At 50.5% G+C, this 13,589-nt stretch overlaps 1 protein-coding gene across 5 annotated transcripts in view; it reads right to left on the bottom strand.

Moving 5' to 3' along the window:
* The window catches only part of LOC104062463 (aryl hydrocarbon receptor-like), a 34,456-nt gene extending 21,544 nt beyond the window's left edge, over positions 1–12,912 (bottom strand). For 4 of the 5 annotated variants that reach the window (XR_008450293.1, XM_054069243.1, XM_054069245.1 and 1 more), the window contains exons 1-2: positions 12,802–12,912; positions 12,556–12,734 (exon numbers count right to left, since the gene is read on the bottom strand). Coding sequence is in view for 4 of the 5 variants with exons in the window: in XM_054069243.1 (XP_053925218.1) it covers positions 12,556–12,734; positions 12,802–12,842 (220 nt within the window). In the remaining variant the exon portion in view is untranslated. Of the gene's footprint in view, positions 1–8,208; positions 8,273–12,555; positions 12,735–12,801 lie in introns of those variants that run through there. The other variant, XM_054069244.1, reaches the window with a different exon arrangement.
* Positions 12,913–13,589: the final 677 nt, after the last annotated feature.

The raw sequence follows: 13,589 nt of genomic DNA, 5'->3' as shown, positions 1-13,589 counted from the left end.
AAATAAACCCTGGTTATAGAAGAGCAGCTAAAGAGTGCTGCTTTCTACTCACAGGTCTAGTTTAGTGGTTTGGTGTTTCCCCACAAAAGGAAAACTTCATCACAACTGCTGCCTAAAAAATAGACTCTGCTGTCAGCATCTGGGCTGCTCCTAAGCTGTGGGGCCAGAGGAAACACAAATTAAAAATCAGAGGATAGCCCACAGTCCTCCATGCAGATGCCTGACACTAAGCCTGATCCTGCACACAGGATGGAACCAGCGGGGCCAAGGGTCTACTCTTGTATAAGCCCCATGGGGGGTTTCCCTTGACCTTCACCGAACAGTGTGTTTTCCATCCGAGCCACCCAAGGAACCCCAAAGACGACCTGCTCTTGGCTGCAGACATCTCAGGCTGGCCTCACGCCTGGTGTCCCCTGGCTTTGTCTCTCCATAAATAGCCCCGCGCAGACCCTCGGGTCAGCAATTCAGCAGAAATGTCGCAGTGCATCAGCCTGATGGAGCGGACATGAGCCGGAGAGCCGCCACGGCATCCTCCCTGCCACAGCATCCTTCCCTCCCGCCCAGCTACCCCAGGGAAGAGCAAGGCAGGAACGGGGCAAGCTCAGCATCCGGGGAAAGGTGTCCTTCCCAACACAGCGCTTGCCTTCAGGTTGGCGAGGAAGACAAGGTGAGCTCTTCATCCTCACTGTGTAACTGGGGACAGGCGTTTGCAGGAAAAAAAAATTTAAAGGAGAGAACTGGCTTTTCCTAGGCTCTGTCACTCTGGCCACCAGCACCACTTTTCCTGCTGGCAGCTGTGGGAGGAGGAAGGTGAGGAGAGAGAAGCTGGCCACCTGAAAGCAGCACGGCTTGCACATTTTTCCTGCTATTTCTTCAAATAAACAAAAAAGAAAACTTTCTGTCAGGACCCAGAGGCTATTTTGCCTCAAAAAGCCTTTTAGTGGAGAGGAATAAATTCTCTCCCTACCTGGCCCCATCTCCAAGGAACAAGACCCCTGCCCACATCTGCCTCAAAGGAGGATGCTTTCTGCCCGGTGGTGGTCCTCAGGCAGAGGTGCCTGCATTGCTTGCCAGCTCTCTGCTGCTCAGCCCTTTGTCGTTGTCCCCGAGGAGCAGGAGGGCTGGGATCCGATGGGGTGGGATTCCTCCCTCCATCTCCAGGACAGTGCTTCCCTGGGCGCTCAGCCTGGGAAGTTGTTTCACGTGATGCTGAAAGGACACCTTGCCGACTACCAGGTTTGCCAGTGAACTCCTGAACCTGCCAGGGCTTTGCAGACCTGAGAAATCTCTGCCCCAACAAGCCGGTATTAACATTTTTGAGAGGATATCTCCCAGCCCCCTTCCTTCCACACAGAAAAACCTCTAAGTGAGAACAGGGTTGTGCATCAGCCGCTGACTGTGAAAAAGGAAAACGACGACTCAGCCTCAAACCCACTGCAGGCACTGACAAAGGAGAAGCAGCAAAAGGAAACCAAATCACTTCATGGCTCTTCAAGAGCAGAAAGGGGTTGTGTCTCCGCACCACTGCTGTCATCATTTAAAGGAGGCAAGAAAACACTGAGCCCAGCTGCAAGTGACAGCAGGGACATCTGCAAGGCAATTATTAGTCTGAGTAGGTCTTGCAGAGGGAGAGAGAAGAGTGGTTTTGGTAATGGTGCTCCATGCAAGCATTCTGCCACAGGGCTCAATGCCCCTGTGCATATCAGTCACTCTCCAGGGCGAGAGGAGATCGGCTGATTTATTTATTAATGAAATTGCCTTCTATCTCCCTCTCTCTTTCTGTCATTCCTGCCAATTCCCAGGAAAGCAGGCCTCCCAACTGCGTGACAGTAAAAACCTTAAAGTGAGATATTTCCGGATCTTCCTTTCCCACCTGCCTCTCCAGCTCCCAAGACACCCATCGGCAAAGGGACCTGCAGCTCTTGCTGCTTGTTACACACACATTCACATTAAATAACCCACCAAAATTGTCTTCCTGTACTGCACTGCAAAGAAGAAACAAAATACTGGAAATGTAGGAAGACAACCTCTTTGGATTTCTTTTGTATAAACAGGGGTTGTTTCACTTTTACTCCATATGTTTAATCTAGAAGAGTCATTTAAACAGAAAAGTGGGTTTGTGCCAGGGGAGGTTCAGACTGGATATCAGGAAAAAAATTTTCACAGAAAGGGGCGCTGGCAGAGGCTGCCCAGGGAGGGGGTGGAATCGCTGTCCCTGGAGGTGTTTAAAAGACGGGTAGACGAGGTGCTCAGGGACATGATTTAGTGGCAGATAGGAATGGTTGCACTCGATGATCCTAGAGGTCTTTTCCAACCTGGTGGTTCTATGAGTCTATATTTTCCTTTTTAACTAAATAAATAAAGGAGTTCCTCCACCATACGAAAAAAGCCTTGCTGACGAGCTCACACGGATCCCAGGTAGGAGGCAGGTGATGCCTGCCACAACCCACTGGCAGTATGGGAGCAGGCAAGTGGTCACCCCTATCAGACACCACCATCCCCCCTTGGCATGACAGGGTCTCCCCCTGCTAACAAGAAGGACTTGCATTGCCTGGTGGCACTGCTGGGAAGATCCTCCAAGACCTGCCACATTCACCCGCGAGAGAAAATGTGTCCACCCAAAACAGCCAAGGACGAGCCCAGCTCCCTCCCTCTATCAGGACACACGAATTCTGCAAGGTCCCAGGGAAACCTGCACAGGAGCTTTAATTTCATGGGAACCTGGCAGGCGACACAGCCATGGCTCAGCAGGAACAACACAGAGAACAACAGGATGACACTAAGGGAGCAAAATTTGGCCCAAATACCTTCTTGAATGACACACTGAAACTGGTGGAAAGGTAAATCGCTGTTGTGAAGGCAGGTGAAGCACTGCAACATCCTCTCTGGCTTCGCTGATGGCATCACAGCACACCAAATCTGATCATTGCTTTGTCGTTTAATCAATGTCTTTCGTACATGCACTTAGCAAAGTACATACTGTTCTGGGATGGGTTTGTTTTTCGTTTCTGAGCATGAACTGAGCTCTTTCCAGCCAATGCAAAAATATCGAACTTCCACATACTGGGAAGACAGTGGATGTTGCCAGTGGTTCCTCTGATACAGGAATGCACTGAAATGCATTAGAAGGAAAGAGCACCACAGAAACAGTGAGAGAAGCGGGTATAGATTTGCTGAAACTCAGCATCAGAGCCATCTCCTCCCTCACTTGGTGAGCTATCAGTTTGTTTCTTGCCACTGAGCTGTATGGAGCCCATCTTCTAGGGGCTGGCAAACACTTCTTGAGCTTCCCTTTGCTTATTCATAATGGATACTACAGTTTTACTTACCACCTCATAATACCTGCCGCTGCTCCCATTGACACAAATGTCATTAAGTAGATACATTATTTATCCCTTGCCTGAATGGTGCAGATGATGGATAATGGACATCCTGTCGAAAGATCTAATTGCAGTTTGAAAAGCAAGGAGGCTTTGACTACGTGTGGCTTTCTGTTGCATCACCAAAGGCACTTGGGTCTCAAAGGGGGAAGCACATGCAGAGGTTTTAACAAGGACAAAGAGGACAAGGACCTGCCAGGCTTTCCCTTCTTCTTGCAGCATTAATAGCGGTTTGAACCTTCCCACTCCCACCACTCATCCCCCAGGAGCTTTAGGTGTGCATCATCCCAGCTCCAAAACTCAGCCTAGTTTCCTGCCAGCTCTGTTCCCATTCTTGCATTTAAAGGAGCCTTGAGAGACCCTGGCTGCTTGTAGGCAGCAGAGCAGCGGACACCGAGAGCTCAGTGAAACCCCAGGGACCTCTGACAGCTTCCTACCAGCTATTCTAATGAGACCCAGGGATAAATATTTGGCAAGAAAAGCACACAGCAGGAAAATAGCTTACCTAGGGAGAGTCACAAGACTTTCCTTGTTTAAATTGCTCCTCCAAGGCCAGCTCATTACCTAGGCAATTAAGAGAGCAGGGCGATCACAGGACTAGGCTTTATTTTCTTAAACTGTCCTTTAGGCTTTATTGCTGCAGCCACTGGCAGCGTGTGGCCAAACAGCTCAGATGGCAGAGACCAAGCAACACTGGTCATCACCAAACAACTGCAGATCAATAAGCGCACATCCCAATCTCACGCCCTCACACCTAAGCAGAAGTTTCGGGGACGCTATTCTATGTTCTATAATAACTATAAAATTTAAAGCACTTTTCCAGCCTGACTCAGTGGCCAGAAAGTGGCTTACACACTTCTTGGGTGTCACAGCTCTAACAGTACCTGTCTGGATTTGTAACAGAGTTTAAAGACTTTGGCTCAGCCCTGAGGCTGCAGTTGATCCTGCAGGTGACATTGAAGGTTTTAAGAGGACTCTAGGAAAAAAAACCAGATTCTCAACACCAGCAGGAGTGTTATTTTTCTACAATACGTGGGAAAGGCAAACTGCTTGGGCTTTGGATACACAACACTAACCTTCTGTTAAAAAACATACCACAAGTATCTCGAAACCACATACAGCCCAAAATGAAGGCTACATCTACCCTCTGATCCACAACAACACAATGTACAGCTGATAATCCATCCTGAGCCAAAATGTCTAACACTACAATACATGCCAGGGTATTTTCTTCCTCTCTTCCAAGCCAGTGACACATCTGAACTACCCAGAGGCTGTGCCTTGGCTGCTGGCAAGCCCATCTTTCCAAGTAGGATACTGCACAGGCAGAGGTGCATCTGCATCCCTGAGGAGCCCCGTTTCAAAGCAGAGTTAGCCTACAGAGTTAGGCTTACAGCAAGGCTCAGCAGTGGGGTTCAAGCAAGCACCTCTTCATCATGGTCTGAGCTTTCCTTACCCCTCTTTCAGTACACAATGGGGGATGCTGTGATTGAGAGCAGCCCTGCAGAGAAGGATTTAGGGGTGCTGGTCAATGAGAAGCTCGACATGAGCCGGCAATGTGCACCCACAGCCCAGAAGGCCAACTGTATCCTGGGCTGCATCAAAGCAGCGTGGCCAGCAGGGCGAGGGAGGGGATTCTGCACCTCTATTCCTCTCTTGCGAGACCTCATCTAAAATACTGTGTCCAGTTCTGGAATCCTCAATGTAAGAAAGATATGGAGCTGTTGGAACGGGTCCAGAGGAGGCTACAAAGATGATCGGAGGGCTAGAGCACCTTCCATACGAGGACAGGGGGGTTGGAACTAGATGATCTTTAAGGACCCTTCCAACCCTAACGATTCTATGATTCTCTTCCTATGCTTTATAAACTCCAGACTCGGTTCGGAGCCTCACATGAAATGAAGGCTCAAAAGTCAATCACTGGATGTTGGTGCCGCAGCAAACAAGGCCACCTTAAGAGCATTTTGATTTAAGCTGAGAGAGCAAACATCTATGTTCCCAGTAGCATGCTGCCCTGTGCTCTCTGCTCCACAGCTTCAGTCTGGGGAGCAGCTGGAAAAGCCGTGCTGCGTTCTAGCCCTCTGAAACAGCACCAGCCTGTGGAAGCTCAGCTGAGATCAGTTCAGGTGACTGCAGAGTCCTGGCAAAGCCCTGGTGCACAGGCACCTGGGAACAGAGCCACAGGGGCACAGGTCCGTGACAGGCATGGGACCTCCTGGAGACCCCGAGCTGGCCCTAGGGACAAGCAAGTACTCAGGAGGGGCTAGCTCTCACATGCCAGAAGAGTTGGGCTCACTGCAGGACGAGAAGCGCAGCTTGAATGGCCTTCCCAGCACGCTGCAGGGGCAAACTGCGAGAGGTACTTCTCTGAACTGAGCCCTCGCCTGCTTTGAGGTCTGCCAATTGACTTCTCTCCATGGTTCGGTTTAAGTGGACCAAGCAACACAGATGTTACCTGACAGCCACACAAAGACAGCCTTTGAGGCATCTTCCTTTTAGCTAACAAATCACAAGACAAGGCAAGACCCTGTGACAAACCTTCCCCTGGAGCACCTTCCCTTCTTTTGTTCCCACTTCCAGAGGGTGAGGAAGGCAGGAGAAATGTGGACCCTCCCATAAGCCAGCAGCATTTGCTGGGCCCTAGCATCAAGGAGAGGGATTAGAGGGGAGCAGCCTGCCAGGCACCACTGGGCTAAGCCGCTGGCGCTCATCTGGTTGGACATGCTGTGCAGCCCCTGGCAAGGTGGCAACAGCCACCCATCAGCAGGATGAGCGTGAGAGAATGAGAGGAGGATGGCAGGACGAGGGATGGTCGGTCACTTTGGCTTCACTGCACCTCTCTGAGGATATCAGAGGAGGGAGAGGAGGGAGCTCCTGGGCTTGGAGGAGATGCAGACCACTATGCCTGGCTCCTCAGCTCTAGCATCAGCAGTCCTGCAGCATGCTCCCATCAATACCAAGCCACACATGCTGAAAGGGCCTCCCGCAGAGCATGCAGGAAGGCTAAGATGCTGAATGAGAATCAAAATGATTTGGCTCACCAGGGGGAATAAAGAAGTAAGACATCTGGGGGAACTGCTGCAGAAGAAAAGAGACATGGATAGGAAAGGAGAAGGTAGAAGCTCTTAAGTCAACTTGCACTGACATTTGGAGAGGACCCTTGATTGGAAGACAACTTCAGTTCCTTTCGGTCCTCCTGGTCTAGGCTAACGTTGCTCGGTTTGAGTCAGCACTGCTTTACCCAGCAGGATGGAATGCAGGATGGACTGGGATGGCTTCTCACTGGAGCACACCTCCCTGGCAGGACACCTCTCTCAACACCTTAAGTCCTCCCATGGCGCTGCTCCCCTGCCTAAGTTCACCTCTGTCATGGTAAGCAGCATTCCCGTGAACAGAAAGCATTGTACACACTTTGAGCTGCAAAGCCAGGCACCAGAGTAAAGGAAAGGCTCCCAAGCATCTCACAGAGGACAGTACTGCTGCTCCATTACAAGAGAAGCCTCCTCCTCCACACTACGGATCAAATCTGGCACGCAGGGGTGTGCTTGCTGGTGGCACAGCTGGCTCTTCATCTTCCTCGTTGTCCCTGCACTGTGCCACAGGAAAATTGGCTGTCCTTGCACCAGCACTCTACAATCCCAAGGTGTGCTGCTTTATGTCCTGAGGGCCCAAGGGTCCTTCAGATGGTCAAAATCAAAGAGAAGCTCCTGTCAGATCAGGACGTCTGTCTGCACAATTTGCAGCCCTACATTTGCCTAAATAGCCTTATACCATTATTGATATACAAGGCAAAAAGCAGTGCCTCCTCCCAGGAGGAGACCACAGCCAAGAACCCTCCTTCCTCAGAGATGGTGGATGTTCATGGCAAACTCCTGGCACTAAGTTGCTCCCTGCTTTGTTAAACTGGAAAGATTTTTCAGACCACAATAAAAGGAACAGAAATAGTAGACAAACACTCATATGGATGCTCTTGTCCTTTGGTGGAAGAAGAAAATCTGGCATCAGAGGCTTCACAGTACAGACACCCAACCCAGCACTTGGCACCTTACCCTGAGGAAATGTTTATTTAGATAAACAACCCTGGTTAACAAAGGCAATGATTGATGATTTCTAAATCTTTCCAAAAATTAAAGAACAAAACACGGAATGGCCTGAAATCCTCCTATTTCTATCACCTAACTACAGGTCTAAAATCATGCTCACAAGCAAAGAGAGAAGGCGCAGGCACAGTTTCACTTTAGAACATATAGAAACACTCATGCAATAGGGAAACGAATGTCTTTTTAAAAATCAAAGGCCTTCTGGCGATATATCCCCAAACCAATGCTCAAAACTCTGCCGTTCAGATAACAGCACATGCAGACACTTCTTGCCTGCGGTATCTCCGCCACCTCCGACAGCTGAGCAGCAGGTTTGCTCCCACCACACGGTTCAGTCAATCCACCCTGACTTGTGCAGATCAGCCACGGGAATATAAATGCAGGTATGTGTTTAAACCTGCCCTGCATTTTGAAGAACTGATCATATAACCAGAAGATGGTTGGGGGCTCAAAACAGAATGAGAGACGCTCCCAAAGATTTTATCAGTGACCAAGATGTAGAACCCACTTTGGTTTTAATCACTTATGCCTGTACAAATTTCCCCATACACAAACTACACATAAATCAAAATGCTGAAGCAAAATTAATTAATAATAAATAATTTCCAAATAACCAGGAGAAGGAGACATATGAGATCTGACGCAAAAAAAAAGCAAGACTGTGCCTATAACTTTTTACTTAACAAATTAAGAAAATCAACTGTGATCACCTTCAAATCAGTTCCCACCTGAGGTGACACAGCTGCATGCGATGCTGCCAACGTTCAAAGCAATTCCACACATCATTTTCTGAAAGGCTGTTGAGGATCTCCATAATTTTTGTTTTCCACGTCTTCTACCAACAAAAAACAGGCTACTTTGAGCATCAACTGGATCTTTGCAATCTCTTCACAGAAAGCTTCAGCCAGTTATTGAAAACTTTGCATCACGGATTTCTTCAGCTTCTCAAGAAACTTGATATTAACTCATTCACTTCTGCACACCAACATCTTCTGACGAAGCGTATGGAAACACTGCTATTTGAACAGGCAGCCACTCGTACTGAGTGAAGCGATTGAGCTGAGCCTTGTCTCGCTGTGACGGGTCAGAACATGTTCTATAACCACCTCTTCATCTCTCCCACCCCACTCTCGGTTCCCAAACTATAGGATTAGTCTTGGGGTTTTTTTTTCTGTTGGACCTCGTACAATGAATTACATAAGACAGGGGCTGGAGAAACAGCAGCTGGCATAAACTAAATTTGATTTGGCATAAATTTAAATGGCTTTAAATTGGAAGGGGGAAAATTTAGATCAGACATTACGAAGAAATTCTTCATTATGAGGGTGGAGAGGCACTGCCACAGGTTGTCCAGGGAAGTTGTGGCTGCCCCATCCCTGGAGGTGTTCAAGGCCAGGTTGGACGGGGCTTTGAGCACCCTGGTCCAGTGGGAGGTGTCCCTGCCTGTGGCAGGGGGGGTGGAACTGGATGGGATGTAAGGTCCCTTCCAGCCCAAACCATTCTATGATTCTATGATAAACCTGCTGAGTGAATTGAGGTCAATGATCACCCTCACCACTCAGGATCTGCTCCAGGAGGACATGCTGCGAAGATGGCATGGCAGCACACTCTAGTTTCTGCCCTTGCTTTTCCTTGGTCTTTCAGGGAGCGCTCAAGCAGGAACACACCCCAGCGAGGGAGAGGCCAGCTCCTCCTTCCTGCCTGGTCAATACACGCATTTGCACTCCCTATTTCTGAGCTGCCTTCTGACAGTTCTGGCACGGGCTGGCTGCTGTCAATAAATACAAAAAGACCCCAAACCACTGGCATTTTCTGATCTGATCTCACACCCCATTTCAGCCTTCAGCAACTAAAACAGCCTCCTTGGTATCCCCTTTCATATATCCAAGGATGCTGAGCAAACGTCAGAGCACACAAGCTCATCCAGCCCAGCTGTGAGCAGGCAGGCAGACAGACCCCAGCTGCCTCTCAAAACTCTGTTTGCTGACAATCCACGGGGGAGAAAAAAAACCACTAAACATGAGGATGACCAAAAAGGGAAAAGGCAAGACAAAGAGAGAAAGAAAAAGGCAAGGAAGGAATAAGCTGAATGTTTTAAACAGCAGTCTTCCAAAGGTGACCTTTATCTCAGCTTTAGCATAGCTTGTCAGAGCTCAACACTCACACTGGAAGTGACTTAGAACCACTTGATTTCCTTGATGGCCTTGCCCAGAGCTCCTGTCAAAGACTTTTGCTCGTTTGTTTGTTTAAAAACTGCAAGAGAGACTCAAGGAGGTCTGCAATCACTAAATGCATTTAAAAGGATGAGGCTTTTCCCTCTTCCCTCCCACAGCTGAATTACTGTGACCTTCCTTAAACTAGACAGGAACCACTCCATAGCTTCAGACGCACCAACACAGTGGTTGGGAAGTTGCGTCCACAAAATCAAACCAGATGGAACGACAGGAAAAAAAAGGAAAAACGAGAGAGAATCTCTCAACCAGATTTCCCAGTTTCTTGCAGTGCAAAACCAAAGCAACTCATGGTGTCGGGGATGCAGGGAGGTCAAACCTCAGGACATACAGCTAGCAGGATGCTCACAGGGCAGGGGGACCAGCGGAGCTCGCACAATCCCTCTGGGAAGAACAGCAAGCTCCAGAGCAGTTCCCAGTGCGATGCTCTGTAATAAGACCAGCCATTCCAAACCTGTCATTTTAAGGAATTGCCACCACCTCTCTGCTTTTAAAATTCTTTAAGTAGTGAACTTGATAATACCACAGTTTTTAGGGAAGAGTGAAACTTGTACTGCACCACAGACCTCTACCTCCTGCAAAAACGAGCGCACTTTGGAAACATCAGCACCACGCTCGTGCTCCTCTGCTCCAGAGCATTGCCACAGAGGATGGGTTTAGGGCAAGAGGTTCGGTGTTGTAAAGGCTGACACAGCAGCGCTTCTTACTACGGCAAAAACACTGCGGGAAACACTGCTCATACTGTCAAACAAATTGACCTGACGCTGCCAGGCAAACAACTCCTCTCTGAGGCCATTCATTTTCCATTCCATCCACTTGCCAACCCTACAAGCAGTGTCTAAAAGAGAATGGAGAAGAAAGAAAAAGGGCATTCAACACATTCCGTGATTTGGAGCTGAAAAGAGAAACTGTGATGTTTCTGAGGGCATATGCAGCATGTCTAGGCCAATGCCGTTTCACCAAGGAAATCCAGGGCTGCCTAAATACCCTCCCGTGGGCTTCTATTAATTATAAATACAGCCCAGTGAAACACAGACATGTCTTTCACACGGTCTATTATAAAAGTTTCCCAAATAAACTGTAACTGCAACACAGGAATTATTATTCATTCTCAGCACACTGCATATTCCACCAGTCTATTATCACAGGGAAAACAAAGTCACTTGCGTCCTTAATGATTCTATTTTCCTCATTAAAAGGGTTATCAGGCACCAGCACAGGCTGTCCAGGGAGGTGGTGGATTCACCATCCCTGGAGGCGTTTAAAAGATGAAGTGCTTAGGGACATGATTTAATAGTGGATGGATATGGTTGGGCTTGACGATCTCAAAGGTCTTTTCCAACCTGGTGATTCTATGATTCTGAAAGTTTCCAAACAGGCTGCACAATGCTGCTCTCTCGCAGCTGTGCCTGCCAAAGCCTCAGCCAGACATCACACTCAATCCCTCTAGCCTAAACCTCAATTTTCTACTTCTACAAACAAAATCAACTTCATCTGTCCAGATCTCTCTAATTCCAAGCTCTGCTTTCACCCAGGCACGATGCATCCTGACACCTTGCAGCACGAGACTGCAAAGCAAGAAAACCCAGTGGTGGAAAGGGGGGAAAAAAAGCAGTTCTAAAGGAAAGCATAGAATCGTAGAATAGAATCCTAGAATCACTCATCATCCCCATCCCAATTCAGCCTCCCTCATTTACCGCACCCACATCTCCCCCTCTCCAGCCTTCCCCCATCCTTCACGACCCCATCCACAAGTCCTCATCCTCACATCTCCCCCCCTCCTCCCACTACTCTCCAGCCCCAGCCTTCCCCCTCATCCATCACTCCCCCATGCCCCCCCCAATCCCTCTTGCAGCTGGAGACTGCAAAGCAAGAAAACCTGGTGTTGACAAGAGAGGGGGGAAAAAAAGCAGTTCTAAGGGAAATCATAGAATAGAATCCCAGAATCACTCCTCACCTCCCCATCCCCATTCAGCCCCCCTCATCTATCATAGAATCACCAGGTTGGAAAAGACCTCTTAGATCGCCGAATCCATCCATCCATTCCTACCTGCCACTAAACCGTGTCCTTACATCTCCCCATCCCCAGCCTTCCCCTCATCCCTCATGACCCCTATCCACAAGCCTTCACCCCACATCCCCCCCACCAATCCTTCTTCTAGCTTTGGAGATTGCAAAGCAAGCAAATCCAGTGTTGGAAAGAAGGGAAAAAAGCAGTTCTAAGGGAAATCATAGAGTAGCATCACAGAATCATTCTCCATCTCTCCAGTCCCTTTCAGCCCCCCTCATCTATCATAGAATCATACAATCAGTGGGTTCGCAAAGACCTCTCAGATCATCGAGTCCAACCATTCCTATCTGCCACTAAACCACATCCCTCCATCTCCCCCTCATCTATCACCCTACATCTCCCCATTCCCAGCCTTCCCTCTCAACTCTCATGACTCCCATCCACAAACTCTCACCCTCACATTCCCACTCTCACCCTCACATTCCCACCACCAATTCCCCTTGCAGCTGGAGATGGCAATGCAAGAAAACCCAGCGTTAGAAAGTGGGGGGAAAGCAGTTTTCAGGGATGCAGGAGAGATGCAGGAGTGCAGGAGGGTTGCAGGAGTGTGAGAGGGATGAAGGAGTGCGGGAGGGATGCTCCTGCAGAAGGGATGCAGAGTGCAGGAGGGATGATCCTGCGGGAGGGATGCAGGAGTGCAGGAAGGATGCTCGTGAGGGAAGGATGCAGGAGTGCGGGAGGGATGCAGAGTGCAGGAGGGAATCAGGAGTGCGGGAGGGATGCAGAGTGCAGGAGGGATGCAGGAGGGATGCTCCTGCGGGAGGTGCCCTTACCACTGAAGAAGCTCTTGGCACGGAGGTAGCCGGCGCTGAGGCGCAGGACCGAGAGCTTGTCCAGCCCTGCCACCACGTCCTCGGGGAAGGGCAGGAGCCTCGCCAGCCGCTCCAGCTCGCGGTTGAGGCGCTCCCGGTGCCGGCGGGACGGGTCGGAGGCGGCGGGCGGCGGGCGCTGCCTGCGGGCACAGCCGCGTTACCGGGAGTCCCCGCACCCCCAGCCCCAGCCCCGAGCCCCGCACTCACGCCCGAGGCACCGGTTTCCTCCTCCTGCGACCCGCGAACATGGCCCGACCCGGCAGCAGCGCGGAGCGTCCCGCGAGCACCGGGAGAGGGGAGGCGGCGACCCGCCCCGGAGAGGAGGGGCTGCCGGGGGGGGGCGGAGGGGAGGGGGCGTGTGGGGGTGATGGATAAAAGGGCGAAGAGGGATGGGGGTGGCGGATGAGGGGCCAAAGAGGACTGGAAGGGGGGAATGGATCAAGGGGAGTGAAGAGGGAATCGGGAGGGGAGGGGAGGGGAGGGGAGGGGAGGGGAGAGGGTGTGTAGGGGTGGTGGATAAAAGGGCAGAGAGGGACGGAGGGGGATTGGGAGGGGAGGAGGTCGTGGGGGGTGATGGGTGAGGGGGAAGGGGGGCTGGAGGGGGACTGGGAGGGAGTCAGAGGGGAGGGGGCGTGTAGGGGTGAAGGATGAGGGGAGCAGGAGGGATATACAGGGCGATTGGATGAGGGGGGCGAGGGAGCTGGAGAGGGATGGAAAGGGGGGATTTGGAGGGGAGGGGGGCATGGAGGGGTGATGAATGAGGGGGACAAGGGGAACTGGAGTGGGATTGTGAGGGGGTAAGGGGTCTGGAGGGGGATGGGGAGGGGAGGGAGACTTAGGGGTGATGGATCAAGGGAACAAGTGGAGGTGAGGGAATTGGGAGAGGAGAGGGAGATGGGGGAGCGGTGGATGACGGGGGCAAGAGAAGTTGATGGATGACAGTGGTAATGGAGGATGAAGGAGGATGGGGAGGGAAGGGAGAGATGCAGGGGTGA

The sequence above is a fragment of the Cuculus canorus genome, chromosome 6 (assembly GCF_017976375.1).
Source record: "Cuculus canorus isolate bCucCan1 chromosome 6, bCucCan1.pri, whole genome shotgun sequence".
Classification (NCBI taxonomy): domain Eukaryota; kingdom Metazoa; phylum Chordata; class Aves; order Cuculiformes; family Cuculidae; genus Cuculus; species Cuculus canorus.
Note: the sequence above shows the minus strand (reverse complement) of the source record. Positions and strands in the feature narration are given on the sequence as shown.